At 36.6% G+C, this 20,440-nt stretch overlaps 1 protein-coding gene across 8 annotated transcripts; it reads right to left on the bottom strand.

The window, feature by feature from the left end:
- Window positions 1–1,637: 1,637 nt before the first annotated feature.
- On the bottom strand, window positions 1,638–18,735 carry LOC107482781 (uncharacterized). Of its 8 annotated transcripts, none has more exons than XM_052260085.1 (18): window positions 18,640–18,735; window positions 9,775–10,051; window positions 9,615–9,657; window positions 9,215–9,336; window positions 8,483–8,590; window positions 7,941–8,085; window positions 7,769–7,860; window positions 7,199–7,292; window positions 6,347–6,836; window positions 5,986–6,128; window positions 5,501–5,829; window positions 4,469–4,636; window positions 3,228–3,518; window positions 2,677–3,087; window positions 2,501–2,545; window positions 2,333–2,418; window positions 2,148–2,238; window positions 1,638–1,992 (listed from the first exon to the last, which is right to left on the bottom strand). In XM_052260085.1, exons 2-18 carry the CDS (start codon window positions 9,952–9,954, stop codon window positions 1,915–1,917), a joined length of 2,916 nt encoding a protein of 971 aa, XP_052116045.1. In that variant the 5' UTR covers window positions 9,955–10,051; window positions 18,640–18,735; the 3' UTR covers window positions 1,638–1,914. The 8 variants fall into 8 exon arrangements, with proteins under 8 accessions (XP_052116045.1, XP_015958844.1, XP_015958846.2 ...); XM_016103358.3 differs by lacking the exon at window positions 18,640–18,735 and adding an exon at window positions 13,195–13,222; XM_016103360.3 differs by lacking the exon at window positions 18,640–18,735 and adding an exon at window positions 13,195–13,222 and having other exon boundaries at window positions 9,602–9,657.
- Window positions 18,736–20,440: the final 1,705 nt, after the last annotated feature.

A 20,440-nucleotide genomic window follows, 5' to 3' on the forward strand; every position in this document is an offset into this window, starting at 1 on the left:
TTCTCTTCATTACCTCCTATTTCCATTTGTAACAACCCAAAAATCTTCTCATTCTTTTTAATAAATCACGAGTAACTAATTTAGTTTGTAACTAATTATACATGAGTAAATTGTTGCAATGATTTCACACCGTACCTTGATAATAGCTAAGTGAGTTTAAGAAAATTTGCGCCTTTTAGAGGCAGGTTTAATTCCGAAGTAAAGCTTACCTATGGGGTGTTAAGGAAGGAATGTTAATTGGAGGTTATTAACATTCTTCCTTGCCAAAGGTAGCATGGACTCAATAAATGTTCTAGGCAAGGGATTGTTGGCGATGGACCAACCAACACATTGAAAGGATTGGAGTCATATCTTGTCAAATACGGATCACAAATTTGGATGCAATAATAGGCCTCATATTCTGTCATCCAATTAACCTATGTTTATATCAAACTTTCACTTGATTTGTTAACCCAAATATATATAAACATATGAATTTATATAATCATTAATTTTAATATTAAAAATATATTAAATAATTGTAAATGAATATGAAATTTCATATAATATATTTTTTGGTTTTACTGTCGTCTTCATTGAACCTAAGTATATTGTATGCACCAAAGATATGCCACAAATAACATGTTTTACAGAAAGCCAAAGATATGCCACAAGAAACATGTTCTATAGAAAGGTAAGCACTGATACCCTAACCAATCTCAATAGTCGTACTTGACAAACTCTCACTGGGATTCAACCTAAAACCCTGAATCATTTGAGACGAACTAGTGACATTACATCAGAATCTGTGCTATCATTGACACATTAAAGCGAAAATCATTCATATAAATTGACACATTAGAGCAGCCACACTCTTGGCAAGGCCAATAAATTTCACTAGAAATGACATGGAAGAGACATGGCATTAATCATGTGGCAGCAAGAATAAGGTGCAATTAAGAGTAAACCACAAATTTATTCCAAAATGATTTAGACACATACAAAAAATACACTAAAAGATCAAAATAACAAAAACATGATCAGATTTTAGAAGTTAAAAACGAGACAAAAATAACTTTAAATATCAATTTTAATTTTTACAAGTGACAAACATATTATGTATTTAACAAACAATTTGATCTGAATTTTCATAAAAATATTTGAATAAATATTTAAAAAATAAATACAAAATATTAGAATAAAATTCAATATCTAGAACTTTCTTTTGCAATTTCTTAAACTCTAATACGCAAAACTAATCTACTTAACATACAATAACTAATTTTTAAGGGGAAAAAAGTCTCATTATTCAACTCATACTTTCAAAAACAACAACAACAACAACAAAGCCTTATCCCACTAAGTGAAGTCAGCTACATGAATCAAACGATGTCATTATACTCTGTCATGTATCATGTCTACAGAGACACCGTTTACATGTAGATCTCGTTTGACCACCTCATGGATGGTCTTCTTAGGTCTTCCTCTGTCGCTCAACTCATACTTTCAAAAGGTCACAAAAAAATAAATCTAAAACTTTAAAACATTGAGAATATAAATTTAAATATTTGGTTGTTCTTACCACATTTTAAAATATTTTATAAGCGTTTTTCTCATTTTAATCTTTCATGAATTTTTTTTCTTTTAGCGTTTAAATCTTGTGTGAATATTTTTTATAGATCACTATGCAATTAATCAAAAGCATTCTGCCTATCTCAACCACATCTGTGGCTCTCTGCTATTTGCTTCTTACGTTTCCAGCACAATTCTTGGGCATCAGGGGTGCTATTTCTCAAAGCCAAACAAATCATATATATACTGATATACATATAATTCAAATTGGCATTCTATGCTAACCTACTGCTTATATTTACTCAAGTAGCGAAGGACAAGATGAAATTCTTGACGAAAAGCTTGTTAAGGGGTGTTCCGACATTATTGTGCGCTACTTCGAGTTCGAACTCTGTCAATAAGCATTTGCCTTCCAGACAAATCCTCTTCATAACCAACAACCTGCATCAAAAGAAGAGAGTTGACACTAATATCTGCACAATAAAAGGAGGTTCTAACAAGGAAATATTCATAAACCAGAAGATAATATCAAGAAAAACTTAAAATGTAGTAGGACAAATTAAAATGTAATACTAATTGCATATAACTAAGAAAACCTGAGATTCTGTTTGTGTTTCGCTAAATCGATCATAAGTTTCAGCTCGTCTGTCTCGAGAAGCCTCACCATCATCATCTTTTCTGTCACCTCTGAGAAAATTATAACTTTGTTACAGATTAGAAGTGTCGTGAAAAATCATGTACATGATGATACAGCTGGCATAATATGCAACAAAATGCTAACCTGTTTAACCAGTGTTTTGACAATCCAAACACAGCATTAGGATTGGAATTCTCTTCACAAACGATAGTACAACCAGATGAATAGATCTATTCTGGCATCAAGGATCACTTTTTCGAAAATTACAAATAAAACACAACCTCAACGAAGTTATAAATTTTAAAAGGATACACTTCTCTCACGCCCTGTACTCCCTGGTGACCTCTGATCATGCATCTTTGAGGAAAGAAAAAAAGCAAGTTAACCAGTATACAGGGAAACAAAAAAATTGGACATAGTAGAGCAAAAACAAAGCAAATGTAGCATTAACAATAAAAAATGGAAAAACAAAAAAGAAAGACTTATACCTTGCTTGTCTCCTCTAACAAGTCCTCAATTGCAGCAGCAACATCAGGAACAGCATGAGGAACCTGTCCAGCATCTTTTACAGTATTGTCTTCAGAAAAATTCATTCCATTGACATGATGAATACCTGAATATACTGCAGCAGACACCTTATCAGGATCTTCCACAAGCCTTGCCTTTTTGCTCTGAATATTTGATATTTTTAAATCGGTCCCATTACTGGCAAGTCCGCTATATATGCCTCTATTTACTTTGTCTGTCGAATTTTGTGATTGATTCGGATACTGGGACGTCAGATCACTTATCATTTGAACGGCCTGAGTAGGAAATTGACTCACAGTACAAATTCCTGCCTCCCGATCTTGAGCAGTGACTTCTTTTGGTAAAAAATGGTCTATGGCAACAACTCCATTCTGAAAAATAAAAATAAAATAAAATAAAAATTGGAGATCAGAGAGGAAATATGTCACAGAAATGCATGCATTAAATATTTATTCCAGGCTTACATTAAAGTCCTAACTGTGCTGTCAACAGCCACTATAGATAACATTACCTGTTTGACACATTCAAACAGCCATTCGGCAGTAACTGACCGGATCCCCCATTTACAAGCAGCATCATACTTGGGCCCATTCTTGAATTTACACAACAAATGGCTGACCTTCTTCGTTAACTTCTCCACAAATTTAGCTCCCAAAACAAAACACAAGTTCCGTAGTAGAATTCTTTCTTTTTCCTCATATTGCGAAACACAAAACCGAAAGCTTTCAAACCCGGGCAAGGGAACGCGACAGGAAAGTGGAGAATAAAGAATATGACTGCCAACATCCATTAGGTATCCGGCCTTTAAAAGAAAGAACATAATCTCAAGATTAGTATGTACAAGCAACAATAACAAGGACCTAACCCACTAAGTGGGGCCACAACATTAGTAGGTAATCACACAAAAATATCATTAAGACATGGAGAAAAATAATAGATGACGGGTGCAAACTTCTTTTTAGAACATCTTTTAGTTTTACGACTATAATTTACCATTATCAAAAGCCATCAAACTTAATCGTTCAGCCCTCTCCTCTTTGGCTTTTGGAACAGCTTAATATGCACTATTCATGATGACTAGTGAAGGAAAATAGAAGAAAGCAGAATGAAACGAAGGGGAAAGAGGGTGCAGAGCCGAGAACTAGGTGTGCTTTCTTCTGATTAATTGCTCTATTCCACATTTTATCCAACCAGAATATATTGTACTCACTTTCCATCCTCTCCTCACTCAATAAGGCTATTCTTTCCCAAGATTAATCTATAATTCCTGACCAACTCAAACCCCTCCCCCTCCCTCCCCCCTCCTTTTTTTTCTTCCTCCCTTCAATTGGATACAAAAAGTATAGCTATGACGTTACAAAGAATATATGCACACCAGCTAAGACATAAAAAGAGTACAATGCATGTTAAACATCAGATAAAGGAGCACTATTAAAAAGACTGCTGAACACCAAACAGAAGCCAAAAATAACCTTATCCCAAATTAAAGCCAAAATTTCAACTGTTTCATTCAGTATAAGTGTAGCAAACTGAAAAAATGACTTACGAGTGATTTAAAACATTAAATTCTTGCAGTAATATATAATGGATAGACGAAAACAAAGTTGTCTCTTCCATCAGCTTACACAGTATTAAATAATATCAAGATCTATTACTGATTAGGCATCTAAAAATGACAAAAAATAAACCTGAAATGGAAAACTTGGATTCGTGAGTACTTGCCCAAAATTAAACTGTGGCTGCTAGGATTACCTGTAAGCAAGATCGTATCCAATGACTCGAAACATATGTACTTTGGGAATTTGCTGTCATCATGGGTGTTACACCATGACATTCAACAGTAAAATGGACACCATGTTTTACTTTCCCACTTATTACTTGTCCTCCCCCTTGATGTATCCATTCGATGACCTCAGCTCTCTAGCAGAAGAGATCATGAGTAAATTATACAACAGCATATAAATACATAAATATATCCATATGGAATACTGATGAAAAGTCATCACAAATACACTAATTGCCATATTTATTTGGTATCAACAATTCTAGACTGTTTATAAAACTGTCCAAAATATGATAAATCAACAACAGAGTAAATTAACAGTTGGCACATTAAGAATATCAATACATTGGACCTGATAGTGTTTCAATGTAGAGAGAAAGTTTGAGGAGGAAGTATACATACATAAATAGTGGAGTGCTGAATCTTTTTCTAGCTAACAGTTATTTACAGACTGCTATCCTAGCTGGCAGAGTCTGTTATCCTAGCTGGGAGCTGTTGTAACTTTTTCAACAGCTTCCAAGCTGCCTGTGGCTTATAGACACTTAACTCTACTTACTCTAGCTCCTAGTTCCATCAACTCAGCTTACTCTATTAGAACCCAGTTCAGCAACAAATTGCCAAAGTTATGGTCAGTGAACATTGTTTTGAAAGGTTAATGTAGAGCAGAAAATCCATTTGGTTATGTAAAATCCTATGTTCATTTTTCAAGTGAAATTCAAGGCCTTGCAAAATTAGTGTTTTTGCAATTTTTTGAAGAACCAATTATTATACAGCCTAGGATAGCAAGATGAAGATTTTCCCTTTTGAGGTAATTGTAAGAAGCGTAGGTCAATTCTAAGTTCATCCGCGTACATTAACCTTCCAGATACATTTCTCCAAGCACACCATTCAGGATTCCTATTATCTGTTCTCCAACTTTTCTAACATAATCATAGTGAGCATTGATCCTCCAGTTAAAAGTCTATTCTACACATCATACTTATAAAAAATATTTTACTTACCCTTTCTTCAGGAAATAAATCCGAGAAACAAAATATTTTCCCTTTGAAAACTGTTGTGGACTTAACATATTCTACACTGGGATCACGTTGTGTCACTGTCATCTTTGGAGCTGTCATCTTATTAGAAGCATGTTGATTTTGCCCCATTGCTTTACTGAATGAGTGAACACTTGTACCCACATCCAGTTTATCTTTCCCCAAAGATACTGGCTTTACACCTCCAGAGGCCATAACTCCCACCACCTGAGCACTCTGCAAGCTTTTAGGAAAACCACAGCTTTTACCTTGAACCATGGACATGCTTGTTGATGCTCCTTTGACAATGCTTCCTAAATTTAGGAAACCAGAGAACAACAAAAGCAATTAATTTCAATAAAGCATATTCACTATTTCGGATTGACTTACTAAAGAGCATTTACTAGCCTGAACAATTAGCATAACTAAGACTAAGATACACAACAAAGATGAACACAGTAATAGCAGACCTTTTGGAACAAGTAGATCAGATGCAATGTGTCTCCTTAGAACAGGGACTTCTTTCTTTTCACGGTTACAATCTTCAAGCCAGGACGTTTTAACAACATAAATGACACCTAAAGCAGCAAGACTCCTTACATCCTTCTTTTCCCTTAAAAATCCAAATCATGTCGAGATCAGTCATAACTATTAGCAATGAGAATTTTTGCCAAACTGTGCACATGAAAATAGTCACATTAGTGAAAATAACGTCCAAATATCATCAACATTAGCATTGGTAGCAACTTTGCACAAATATTCAAGGAAGTTATCAAACAAAGAGATGATAGATATCCATGAAGTTTCTTCATAATCTCAAAATAGACTCACGATTCTGAAGGGTTTCCAACAACTATGTGTGTCAGCTTGGCATTTAAAGACATATATCGGGAACCTCCACCTTTCCGCACCATATTAACTAGTTTCCGCATGTCAGAAGCTTCAAAGCCAACAAGAAAGATTTTGCACTCGGATAAGTACAGATCATTATCATCAGATTCAGAATCATTGGCAACAGGGCCATCAAGGTTCAATTCATCACTGGGCTTTCCTCGAGGTGCTTCAGCATTTGTATCTTTGACAAATGTAGCAACATTTGTAAAAGAAGACGTGTATTCTGAACATGTAGCTTCTTGGTCTTTATCTACAAACTCAGCATAAGAAGAAACCGGCATGTTTGGATCTGTAACAGCTGAGGATACTCCAGATTGAAATTTACTAATATCCGTTTCTTGGCTATGCTGTACATCTATGTCCTTAATCACTTTCTGTGAAGATACAGGTCCATTCTGAACTGGGTAGGACTCCTCGTTCAGACATGCTACCAATGAAAACAAATAAAACAGAACAATGGATACTCAGAGTGCAGTTGAAACTTAAGGGTTGATGTAGAAAAGGAGAGAAAGTGAGAGAGAATATTTAAGCATTAGAACTCTGAATAACTCTTTTAATTGTTTGAAAAATGTTTCTTTTAACAACTGTATGAAATCATAATCATAATCTTCAAAAAGTTTCTTATACTTATAACCTGTTTTCAACTTAATATTATTAACTTCCGATTCTAATCTATTTTGAAATTTACCCGACCTAGTTTTAGAATCTGTTCTCCAATGATATAGAGAATATCAAAGTGGTCTTTAAAAGACAAAAGGTGTTACAAAGCTATTAACATGCATATGTTACCTCTTCGAGCAATAGATTGATCAAACCATTTCCTCGTCACAGTATAAATATGGCCCCAGCGTTTTGCTACCTTATATTTGTCACCTTCAGGAGCTTAAAAATTGTCAAGAACACAATTATGCACCATGCTGAAGCCACATCAAAAGATGTTTGAGTTCAATACTGAACTCAGTGATAGAGGACCATATGCACAAGGGGGGAAAAAACATCATTTGAAGCGTTTTTGCAATTGCAAGCAAAGAATGACATCAAAGCACAAAGACTATACAAGGTGGGACACTAGGAGAGAAGAATAAAAGTTAGCACATCAGCAGAAAAGCTCACTCATACAGGAAGCCCAATAATGCAATCACACAGCAATACATTATCAAAATGAGCCAAATGTTAATGTTGACTTGAGATGAGAGTATGTCAAGAAGCCAACAGCCAACTTAAAAAGAATATTAAGTAGAATTAAGAAAGATATGCAGCAGACACTGAAAGCAAGTAGATTGTGCCTATTTTGATATCTGAAAAAAAAAAAAGAAAAGAAACACCCTCATTAAAAGTAGAGGACCACTGGAAGGATATATCAGAAATCAAATGAGTGCACTTCTTTGTCAATTCTGCAGAGTACTTTCCACCATTTTGTAAAGTAAGCTTCTCAATCTCTTTGCGTTTATCTGAAATAACTGAAGCAAATTAACATCCATGATCCAACAATTCTATTATGACCAAGACCAACAGATAGCTATGTTATAACCTGCTGGAATCCCAGTAACACAAATCGTCAGCCCGGAGAAAGGAAGGACCTTGTATGACTCCTGAGGAACAACACGATGCTCCTCTGAGCATTGCTTTAACCATTCATAAGTAACTATTGGTTTCTTCAGTATATTCAAAGCCCACTGCAAGACACATAAAGGATATTTGTAAGACGTATATCATGAATATCCAAACCTCCACAAAGAGTGGATGAGGGATAATGGGTTTTTCAAATTTTATAAAAGAAGAATGGACATCCTGAATAATTATAATTGTCAAACAAGTTTTTGAAATGGCTATATTTCCACAATCAAGTAGACCTCTAGATTCGGTGTTTGAGATTTGAGAGGGAGTCAGATAGACCAAGAAACAAGATGACTAATGGAAAAGAAACAAAGGATGAACAAACTGAGCACTAGTTCTAAATATGTGCAAAACTGTTGAACCATTAAACATCTGATATAACTATATATTCAGGTTAGCAAAAGTAAGCAACATTATATATCAGATCATGTGCTATATCCGAGACTGAGACCAGACCTTGTATTTTGCAGCCAAAACATTTTTCACAATGACAAAGTTCAAATCCAGTGATGCTTTAGTATGTAGAAGACCACCCATTTCAGTCACAATCTCTTCTATCTTAAGCTGCATGTTCACATACATCAAACAAACAAATTTAGAGCATAAATGAGAACAGAGAGAATGATAAGACATCCGACAAAATAATTCCTTCTGTGTGCATAAATAAAACAGGATAATTGAAAACAGGACCTTTAAGTAGTCATGACAAACTGTTAGAAAGATCAACACGGTGAAGAGGAAAAAAAACCAAACTTATCCATAAAATTTACATTTAAGGGATGAAACAACAAGCCTTATCCTAATAGGTGGGGTAGGCTAAATGAAAGGGGACAAGCAAGAAGAAAATTATGAATGGGCATAAATAATAGCTAAGATCAACAGATATTTAAAACCAGAAGTTATTTTGTACAAACGGAAAAATCTTATAACTCTAGTTGTTGAATTACAATATTACTCCAACTGATTCTTCATTCCTCCTATATCCATATATCACTTTTTTCTCAAATAGTTTTAGATACATTACAGTTGAAGATGGGAAAAATCATCCAAGCATAGCCAAAAATGCAGTTCATGTCCATGCTGAATCGCTGATAGTGAAAGTGACAACACTTTCAACCTTAAGTTCAGTTGGAAAAAATAATAATAATAAAAACAATGATTATCAAAAAATGGAAACATGCACAATACCTTCTCATTGGTATCGAAGCCAGATGCAAGTATTTTGACACCATCCATGGCAAGGCAACACGTAAATCCAACTTTAGGCAAAGGCTTAAGTTCTTTAGCACATGAAAGAACACATCTGGGTCCTGTCCAATAACAACTAAACATAACTGAGGAACAAAACCAATTTTCCTTGCCAATATCATAACAACACATGATCAGTGAATTCTGAACCACATAGATATTCATTCATGCTGCAATGATTTTTTGAAAACATCAATGATTCTGCATTTAACTGTCAAATTGGTAGCAATTTCAGAGACCTACCCTAACTACCAGCAATCAGCAGGCATTTAAAATCGTCACTGCAACAAAAAAAATTAAAACAAAAAGGAGAATGGAAACTTATACTTTCAACATGTACCAAGCAATTTGCAGCCTTTGGCTTTAAGATCCTCAAACTTCTCCTGCAAAACGTAGAAAGAAAACACACCAGTTTAACATTAGTCAGTTAATTAATTATGAAGAATTGGAATTAAAATATTAAGAGAGCGGAGAAAACAAAAGTGGGAATGAGGGAATACATGTTTACTGCAAGAAATGACATGGTAATCATTGGGGCCATTGCGGGAAGGGTCGCAGCAGAGGTGCACTTGTGCACCGTTGTCTTTGAGCACATCATGAAGAGTGTCGAATACCTCAGGCGGAACCAGGTTCCGTGACATGAACACGTTCGCGCCATTGAATACCTTTGCCTTTAACATATTACTCTTCGTTCTTTGATCTGTCTGTCTTGGTGGTGCGCTGAAGCATAGATTCTTATGGTTGTGAGGTGAATGAAAGCAGCCTCTGGAAGGATACCTTGAGAAGATGAATCGGTGAGAGTGGATGAAAGATTAGGTTTATGCAGTGAGCCTGAAAGAAAGCACTACACAATAATGTTTTTTTATAGACAAGTATTACGTGCTCACAAATCAAAAACCGTGTCAGCGAGTGACTGGTACATGCAACTTCAATCGCAATCAATCTTATACAACCTCAAAGCTAACACAGACCAACAGAACACAGAAAACCTCTTCACAGTCCCAATCCAGCCCTTGTGTATCTACTGTAACCACATTCTAATCATAGTTTTTTATTGCGAATGGCAGCTCATGGTGGTGAGCCAAAAATCCGCCATAGAATTATGGCTGATGGTGCTGTGGGAAATGGTGGCTTACCTAAAAATTACATATATATGCACAAAAAAAAAGTAGAAAATTTGCAAATGTATAAAATTATAAAATCTAATTAATTTAAGCAATTTTCTACTCATAAGGCATTCAATTAATTCAGCAAATGCAGTAGCAAATTCAACAAATAAACATAATATCAAGTCATAACAGACATAAAACATATGTAAATTGAAATAAAAGATGGAGAAAAAGAGGTTTATAAGATAACACTGAACCTATGTACATAAAAGGGGAAACCGGAGAAAGAAAAAAGGAATCGGAAGCCGATGGCTTGCAGAAACTAAGTTATGAACGAGAGAGAGAGGGAACCGGTGGCTTGCAGCGGTGGCAAGGAGCGGCAGCAAGCAGTGACGGCAAGGAGCGGCAGCAAGCAGTGACAGCGAGGAGCGGCAAGTCAGCAACGGTGGTGCCTGGCACATCAGTGTGTCAGCGAGTCAGCAACAGAGGTGCCTGGCGTGTCGGCGTGTAAGCGAGTCAAAGATAACACAAGAGAGAACAGCAGAGAGGGAAGATGGAGAAGGAGGAAATGGAGCCAGACGGTGGTACCTGGCACTGCACCAGTGATTCTTCTGGCAGCAGTGAAGAGGGTTAGAAGAGAGTTTTGGAGCATTAGAGAGGAAGAAGCTGTTTTCTGAAGAAAGGAGGCTGAGGAAGGTGAGTAGTTGCATTTAGGATTTCCTAAATTAGCAAAATAACCCTCAAATTTAAAAAAAAAATCCCAAAATGCCTGCCATTTCTGCTGTTTCTATAGCTGGCCGCCATGGCCCCACCGTGAAAAACTCGTTGCACCGAGCACTGAATGGCTGTGGGGATGAATTCTGCCACGTCATGGCAGCACCATAAGCACAATTTTAAAACACTAATTCTAATTAACTCTCTTAGCAACATTCAAAATTTTTGTCAGCATCAATCCAACTAAATTTTCATCTCCAAACATAGCAACATTACTGTACAAATCTCTAACAAATTCATTAACATTTTCACCTAACATCGTCATTCTAATAAATTTGAACATAACATGACAACAGCAACAATAACACTTATAAGATCAAGAAGGGTATGATATTAGTTTATATAGATGCAATCTCGATCCCCTAAACCACTTCAAATTAACTTAAGAGGAAATTACGAAGCATTTCCCTTCTTTAAGAATTACAGATACCCCCACTTTTCCTAGTTTTTATCATACAAAGACCTTCCTTATATTATTACTACCATTACATATACACCCACTTACCTTAATCTCATAAATCAGTAACAGTAACAGCAACAGCAGTTCCATCCAGACCTTGAATTATCACATTCCACCAAACTCAAATTGGCATAAAATCCATCTAACAACAATCTTTTCACGAAAATATCTCAACACGCTCCAATTATGATGCGCTCATAAATAGGTTTCAGTTATACAATTCTGTCACTGTCATCAGCACACCAAAACCACCCAAAATCAGCATCGAAATATTTTCACCAAAATAACTTCCTTCCTTAATAGAAGGGATTGGGATGATTCATCTTTACTCTGCCTCAATTTAGTACCATCAGTAACATAGATGTAACTTATTTAACACACTTATAAATAGCCATAAACCAGTTGACCACAAATCACCAGGCACAAGGTTCAATCAAATAAAGATTAAGAATTTCAGGGAAAAAAAAAAAAAACAATTGCCACAGTCTAACAGGCCACAGGTGGATCAAAACCCTTAGCTAAAAAGTAACGAAAAAATAGGAAAAATAGGTTACAAATCTAGATTTTGTTTGTGAGAGATGACTGACATCGAGTTTATACTGTTGAAACTTTCATAAATAATATCCTAAGCAAATTGAGATCAGAAGAAACAGGTTAGCAATCAATCAAAATCATAATTACATCTGATGCTTCAAGTTCATTAAGCCTAACAAATTAACTTGATGAAGCCTAGATGAACCAGGTCACTCTACACGAGAAGAAGTGATTTATTCTACGCAAAACCAAAGAGGAAGATAAAAGGAATGAAGTCCCCAATACACAAACTAGAATTTATAGCAACTAAAATCTACATTTCATACCATGAACATTTTACTCACTGCACTTATTATCAACTCCGAATTATTAACTTTGATTTACTAACATTCCTTTTGCTTTTACAAACTATATTACTACATATTTGAAAACCGAACCGCATATCAAACCATTCTAGCCACTACTACAATGGTTCAAAGGTTCAACTGATTTAACCAAAGTTCAACTAGAACAACTGCAATATAATAAAATAATATTTAAACTCATAAATAACCCCCTCCTCCCTCCCCAAAAAAAACCTTACATAAACATATTCTAATTGAACCAAAAATTAAAAATAATTCTACTAAGATTTTTTTTTTTATTTCAGTAATACACTAATATTTGAGAACTCAAAACCAAAAGGAGAACCCAAGGCAAGTTCAAAGCTCCAGATCAAGATATATATACCTCACTCTATATATAGTTATACACTCTTATCCTAAGGGATCTATCTATATATGTCTACAAAGAAAGACATACTAGAAAGCAGAAACCAAAGTCTTGAGTAAGTACCCCCATCTAAACCAAGAGCTAAGTACTAGTTTATCATAAAACAAAACAACCTCAAAATAATACAGCTATATACCAATATAGCTAGTTTGGCTCCCACCTCTAAAACCGCTTGACTGCTGGCTGATAAAATTTCTAAGCTTTCAAACTAAAAAAATAATTGCTAAATACATACCGAAATTGTTAGAGAGAAGAAACAGAGCAGAGCATACCAGATCTGAAGGCGGCGGGCTCAAGGGTTGACAGGACGCGACAACGCGAGGAAGGGGAGCAATGGCACGACGGTGCAAGGCAGTCCGGCGAAGGCACGACCACTCGAGATGGGAGGCGATGACGCTACGACGTTAGGCAAGGCAGCTAAGGCGCGACGGTACGACAACACGTGGTAGGGAAGCACGCGGCGGAGAGGGTTAGGACGCAACACGCCACTACGAGAGCGAACAGGGAGAGAGCGGTGAAGGAGAAAGGATTCTGGTTCTGGGCTTTTGGCGGGATTAGCGTTGGGTTTATCAGTTTTAGATCAAAACGGCATCGTTTGGCGGTTCAGGCGGTTTTCTTCAAAAAAGTTTCAAAAAACCCCGGCTTTCGGGTAAGGATTTACTAGTTTTTTTGCCCAAATCTTCGGTTTAAAGTGTTGTAAAATAATTATAATTGTGGATATATGGAGTATTATTATACATAATGGAATTCGGGTGGCAAAGTGGTGGGTCGGCCTGCTCCAACTCGTCTTGTCTAGGCCCGTTTTATAAATGGGGCTAGCTGGTCCACCCCATCAATTAAGATGGGTTTAAAATGCTAACCCGTTCCACTTTATGGTGAGTCGGCGTGCTAGCTCGCTTAACTCTTTTTTTTTTTTTGAAAAGTAAAATTCATTAAAATTAACCAAAAAATAATAATTAAAAAATCAAATACAAATAAAAAATAGTCAAATTATAATATAATTTTTTTATTATTTTTTTATTTTTAATTTTAATAAAATTGTTCAAAATAATATTTATCAGTAGAACCATTTTTATTTTAAAAAATAAGTCACATAATTTGAGCAAATATACGAAATTGTATAATAAAATAAATAACTAAAAGAATAATAAAAACAAAAACAAAAAAAGTGTTTAAAAATTTTATAATTATTAATTTTATAATAGCAATCACTCTTTTATTTAATAAAAAAATTAATAAATAAAAATCTTCGCTCCGACAGACTAGCCCACCCCACCCTAGTAAAATCCGCTAATTTGGCGGTTCGGGTTTGACAGGCTCTAAATTCTAATTCGACCCGCCTTTTTAGCGGGTTGGCCCGATAAGTTCAACCCGTTTTCCCACCCCTGAATGAAATATGGAACATTATCATACATAATGGAATATAAAATATTATTAATTAATAGATATAGATTTTCAATTATGTATTTTTATCAATTAATAAGTGGATTTAGTAAATAATATCATACTATTATTTATTTTAAAACTTTTATCTATAAATCTATAATCTATAAATAGATCCTAAAAGAAGGTTTTAACACACTAAGTTTACATGAAAAGTTTCGATTACCTTCATAGCTCATAATTTACTTGCTCAGAGATAGCGCCTATTAGGTAAAACGGTGCTCTGTTAGGGCTTTTATCGTAGCGCCCTATTAAGGTGGGTTAAACTCTCAAAATCAACACTTCTTTACATATCCCAAAGTACTGCTGCTATTACCAGACATGGACGAAAGAGCAACATATCACAATCACTATAATCCAGAGGCTAACGGGAATAAGGAGGATGTGGTGTTAATTGAGGAGGAAGACATATCCATTAGAGTACAAGCCTATAAAAAAAGCCTTATGTGGAGAACCTTTGTTGATCGAATATTCTCTGTAGGCACAATGGAAAGCACTATGAAAGCAATATGGAGTAGACCGGAGGGTTTTCAAGTGGTAGAGAAGGACTGCAACCTTTTTCAACTTTTCTTTGAAAACGAGGACGAAGCAAAGAGAATTGAAAGAGGATCACCATGACTATTCAAAGGGTACGTGCTCCACGTTAAAGAATGGAGTGAAGGAGGGGCTGCAGAAGCCAAGATGATCTCTACCTTTCTGATTTGGATTCAATTTTGGGGTTCGCCCGAACAATTCAAAACCCTCGAGGTAGGACACAAACTAGGAAACAAAATTGGTTCAATCACTAACATTGTAAGGGAAAAGGAAGCAAGAATTATAAAAGCACAAATAGAGATAAATAGCTTCAATAAATTCAAAGACTTGCTGAAACTGGCTGGACCGAACAAGAAAATTATGAAAATTGGACTCCATTATGAACGTTTGGGAGTAATCTGTAATTACTATGCTTTGCTAGGACATGAAGTGAGAAATTGCCCAAATTTTTTGGAGTATTCAAAGAAGCAACAAGTCAAAATGGAAGGCATTTGAAATTGGGTTAAAGCAGCTCAGGTAGATAAACGGGAAGAAAGAAAGGAAGCCACTGAATCAGAAGCAATGAGGAACACTGGTGGCTCCTTCCCACAAACCAAGGAAAAAGCCAGTTCTCTCATGACTACTGGAAGGTTTTTTGTGGCTGCATATGGAGGAAAAAAAGAAAACTTCAGAATGCAATTCAACCTCATGCAGAGAAGTAAGCGGACATATGGTTGAGAGAAATAAGGGCAGCTCTTGGAAATCCAACCCAGAACCGATTGGTACATGGGTATTGGCAGAGATTCTGATGCCAGTGAACACTGAGAAGATTGTGGTGACAAATGATGATAGCCCATCTGCAAGATCAAAGATGAATAATCTGAAAATGCTAGCCAGACATTAAGGAAGTTCGAAGTTGATGTATGCTGGTAGTAAGAGAAGAAACATTGGAAAAGAGAATGAAAGTAGCTGGAAGAAAGTCTACTTGGAGAATGATAATGATGTTGCTGAGAGGGTGGAGGGTGCCAGCCGTAAAATGGCACCCTCGGACCCATGAAGGTGCTAATTTGAAACTGTTGGGGTTTCGAGAGACCATTGATAGTCTAAAACTTTAAAGGAATGTGTCAATTCCACTCTCCTGAGGTTGTGTTCCTTTATGAAACAAAAAAACCAACTTCGATTGGTGGAACGTAAGCTAAGAATGTGCAGATTTCATGATTGAAAAATTATTTATCCAAATGGGATGGCTGGAGCATTAGTTATAGCGTGGAAAGAGGGGGTAAATATAGAAGTGGTTGCGGCGGATTACTTTTACATTGCAGCCAGAATAAAGGATGAGGTTGCAGATACATCTTGGGGGTTAATTGGAGTCCATCTGAGTTGCTCTGATCAAGTTCGGCTAATGCAGTATGGAGAAATCTCTGATGTGTGCCAGCAACTTCAGGAAAGAATCGTGATATTTAGGGACTTCAATGCAATTGTCAGTCAAGAGGAGGGCTTAAGGCATGGAGTTCTATAGTAGAGTTCACAGAATTTATAGACGATAATGGATTGGTTGATTTGGGTATGGCAGGTAGACCTTATACGTGGTCTAGTCGCAGAAGGGGGGTGGACCTTGTCATGGATAGGTTAGACAGATTTATGGCAAATGGAGATTGGAAAACTATGTTTCCAACAGCTTCGGTTCTGAGGTTTATAGAAAATGGCTCTGATCATGAACCAATTCTTTTGGTCTTAAATCCTCAAAAGGAGAAATCCAAGCAAAAATTTTAAGTTCTAAAGGGGTGGTGTGGACTTAAGGAGGTTCGGTCACTAATAACTAAAGCATGGAATACTCATTTTGAGGGCTCAACCATGTTTAAATTAGCACAAAAGCTGAAGCTGTGTAGGCATAAGTTAGTAGAATGGCAACAAAGCACTAACTGAAATTCCAAGAAGAGATAGACAGGTTGTGTGGGTGGATTGAGATACTTAAAAATGCAGGGGTGTTTAGGGGAGATGCGTTAAGTTTGTTGGAAAAGAGACTAAAAAGGGCTAATAGCAAAGAGGAGAGCTACTGGAAGGAGAAGTCAAGAATCAAATGGTCGAAAGAGGGGGATAAAAACTCAAAGTTCTTTCACCAATCCTTCCAATCCTGGACTCGCAACAACAAAATCTGAAAATTGAAAAGGAGTAACAGAAGCTACGTGACTTCCCGTGAAGATATAGCAAAGGTAGCTGAAGAGTACTTTCGGGCCATTTTTTCCTCTACAGAACATGAAGACCCAAAGCCTCTATTTGAAGACTTCTCGGCCAAGGTCTCCCCAGCCATGAATTGTCGGCTTCTTTCACCAATTTTCTTGGAAGAAGTGAAACGAGCAACCTTCAGTATTAATTCTAACAGTGCACCAGGAGACGATAGTTCCAGGGCAAAATTTTTCCATTTCTATTGGGATGTTGTAGCTGAAGATGTCTATAAGGCAGTGAGGAGTTTCTTTGTGAGCGGAAGAATGTTGAGGAGTTTTAATCATACTCAAATCTACCTAATTCCAAATATCACTGATGCACATGGTATGTCTCAGGTTATATCGATTAACCTCTTATCTGTTGTCTACGATATTATTTCTAAAATAATTGTTCACCGGCTGCAATCTATTATGAATTTGATGATTAGTTTTAATTAGTGTGCCTTTCTAAAAGGGATATTAATTTTTGATAACATCCTTATTGCCCATGAATACATGCACTACTTAAAGAACAAGAAGAGGGGCTTAAACTCAGAAATGGCGATTAAGCTGGATATGAGTAAAGCCTATGACAGAGTTGAATGGCCTTTCCTAAGGTTTATGTTGGGGAAATTGGGTTTTAACCCTAAGTGGATTAAATGGATTCAAGAGGTGGTTACCACCGTTTCTTACTTTGTTGTTGTTGAAGGACAACTATTTGATTTCTTTAGACCAAATAGGAGTATCTAACAAGGTGATTCCTATTTTCATACCTATGTCTTTTTTGTGCAGAAGGTTTATCCTATTTGCTACATAAGACAGAGCAAAATGGTATCATCTCTAGTATTCAAATTAACAAATAGTTCCCCTCAATAAACCATTTGTTATTTGCAGACGACTCGATCCTATTTAGCAGGGCTAATGAGGAGAGTTGTGATAATATCCTTTATTTACTTGAGAGATATGAACGATTGATTGGTCAAAAGGTTAACCTGGATAAATCTACAATCTTCTTTAGCAATAACACATCCATGGATTCTTGGTTGGGTTTGGTAGATAAGCTCAACATTCAGAACTTCGGGGACCAAGATAAACATTTAGACCTCCCGTCGGTAGTACAGAGATCAAAGAAGGCCATTTTCAATAAGATCAAGGAAAAAGTTAAACGTAAAGTATAGGACTGGAAACACATACTACTAACACCAACAGGTAGGAAGATTTTAATAAAAGCAGTGGGTGCGGCTATTCCCACATTCTCTTTATCCTGCTTTTAGCTTCCAAACACTCTCTCAAAAGAGATCCATGGAATTCTTCAGCAGCTTTGGTGGGGTCGAAAGGGAGCAGAGAAGAAGATGGCGTGGATAAGTTGGGAGACGATGACACGACCAAAATGAGAATGAGGTTTGGGCTTTAAAGATCTTAGAGCTCAGAATCTAGTGTTACTAGCTAAGCAGTGTTGGAAAGTCACAACTCAACCAAATACTTTACTGTCTAAAATACTAAAATGCAAGTACTTTAGGTACGATAATATAATGAGTGCTGAGTTAGGGACGTTACCGTCATAAGGTTGGCAGGACATCCTGGAAGGACGCACTGTGCTTGAGAAATGCCTGATTTGGAGCATTGGAATTGGTTTAGTGGTTCGATTTTTCCATGATCCATAGTTGCCTTCACTATACCCGTTTCGACCTTCTCCTTCTTGGAGCCAGAAACTAACTATCAGATCCCAAGAATCGTATGGGTGAAGGACCTCATCCTGCCAAATTGGACATGTAATAGTGAATTGATAAATCAAAAAGTCTCAGCAGATATTAGTCAAAGGATCCAGGCCATTACAATCTCAGATGAAGCGGATAAACTCAAGTGGCTCCACACTAAGAACAATAATTTCGAAGTGAGCTCAGGTTACAGAATAGCATACCAGAGTAAAAATTGGAAGGAGTAAAAATGAGAGAGTATGTGAGATATAGTAGTGGATACATTGATAATGGATCTATGGCCAAAGCTTGGGGTTTGGTTTGCCTCGCTCTATCTTCCTCAATTTGTTTGAGCTGCGCCTTTATGCGTGTCAACTCTTGGTCTTTTTTGTGAAAATCAGGGCCAAAATACTGAGTCTGGATATATGTCTTGAGGTCTTGATCAAGTTGTTGAGCTTGCCTGGTTAAGCGTTCTTTCAATTCATTGACTTGGGCTTGCATAGAATACACTTGTGCAGACAGCTTGTCAGTTTTTTCAACAAGTGTTTCTAGGGTATGGTCAATTTTTAGCAAGACTTTATTTTGACTAATAGCATTATCAGTTTGCCACTTTAAGACCTCATCTTGTGGTGTGGTTGACTGGTATCCTTGTGGAGTTACTCCCTTACGGGTTACATATGGTCTTTGAGCGACTCGTTGATCATCAGTGGTAACCTGAAGAGGAGGAAACTCTTGGTCATAAGATCGGATAGTAGCCACACATGGTAGAGTAATAGGACTTCTCAAAGGATGTTCTTTGAGGATTTTTTGGGATCTCTTCTTTAGATTGAATCTTGGTGTTTCATCAGGTTCATCTGGTGAGTAAATCCTTGGTGGAGCAGCACATCTCTGCCTCTTTTTCTTTTTTCTTGACTGCTTTCTCAAGCAGTCTTCTTCCTCAGAGTCACCCCATAAATCATAATTATAATTAGAATCACATATACTAGGATCAACATCCCATATAAAATGGTTATTAGTGTGCGAGACACAAACAGGTTTTCCTTCTTGGAAATAATGGTTTGGGGGATCCTCTTGCTCACTTGTGTGTTGGATGGTAAGAGGAGAAATAGTACAAATTCTCCTGAATGATGATTGTCCTTTTCTTCCTGGCTTTTGGAAGACTGTTCTAACAGTTCCATCTGATGCTCGGCTCATGACCGAAGGCATTATTGTATGCACATCAGGAACGTGTTGTGGAAAGCTCTTTCATAGTTAGAGATCCATTCCAAAGGTACTATAGAGGAAAGTTCTTCCGTAGTAATCATTCTTGGGATGTTAACTATGATTGGCCCATGATTCTAATCACTGAACATTAAGAGAGCATCTTCTGTGGAACTTGGAAGGTTTAGATCTAAGGCATGAACTTGGACTCTATACAGGACTTGATGCTGGAGTGTAGCTTGCTCAGCACTAGCATTTTGTGTCACTCCAATCCGTTGGACTTGTATCTTGATCCTTTGAGCAAGTGTTAGATCAATGAGTCTTATGGTAAAATTCGGAGTGATCGTGAGGATCACACTTCCATTTGTCAAGGTGGTGACAAGTACTCCAATAAGAGCGTGTTGGTATTTTTTGAATGTGGTATCCAGGAGTGTAATCTTTACTGTCACAGGTAAGCCTTT

This window comes from Arachis duranensis, chromosome 4 (genome assembly GCF_000817695.3).
Source record: "Arachis duranensis cultivar V14167 chromosome 4, aradu.V14167.gnm2.J7QH, whole genome shotgun sequence".
NCBI classification, from domain to species: Eukaryota; Viridiplantae; Streptophyta; class Magnoliopsida; order Fabales; family Fabaceae; genus Arachis; species Arachis duranensis.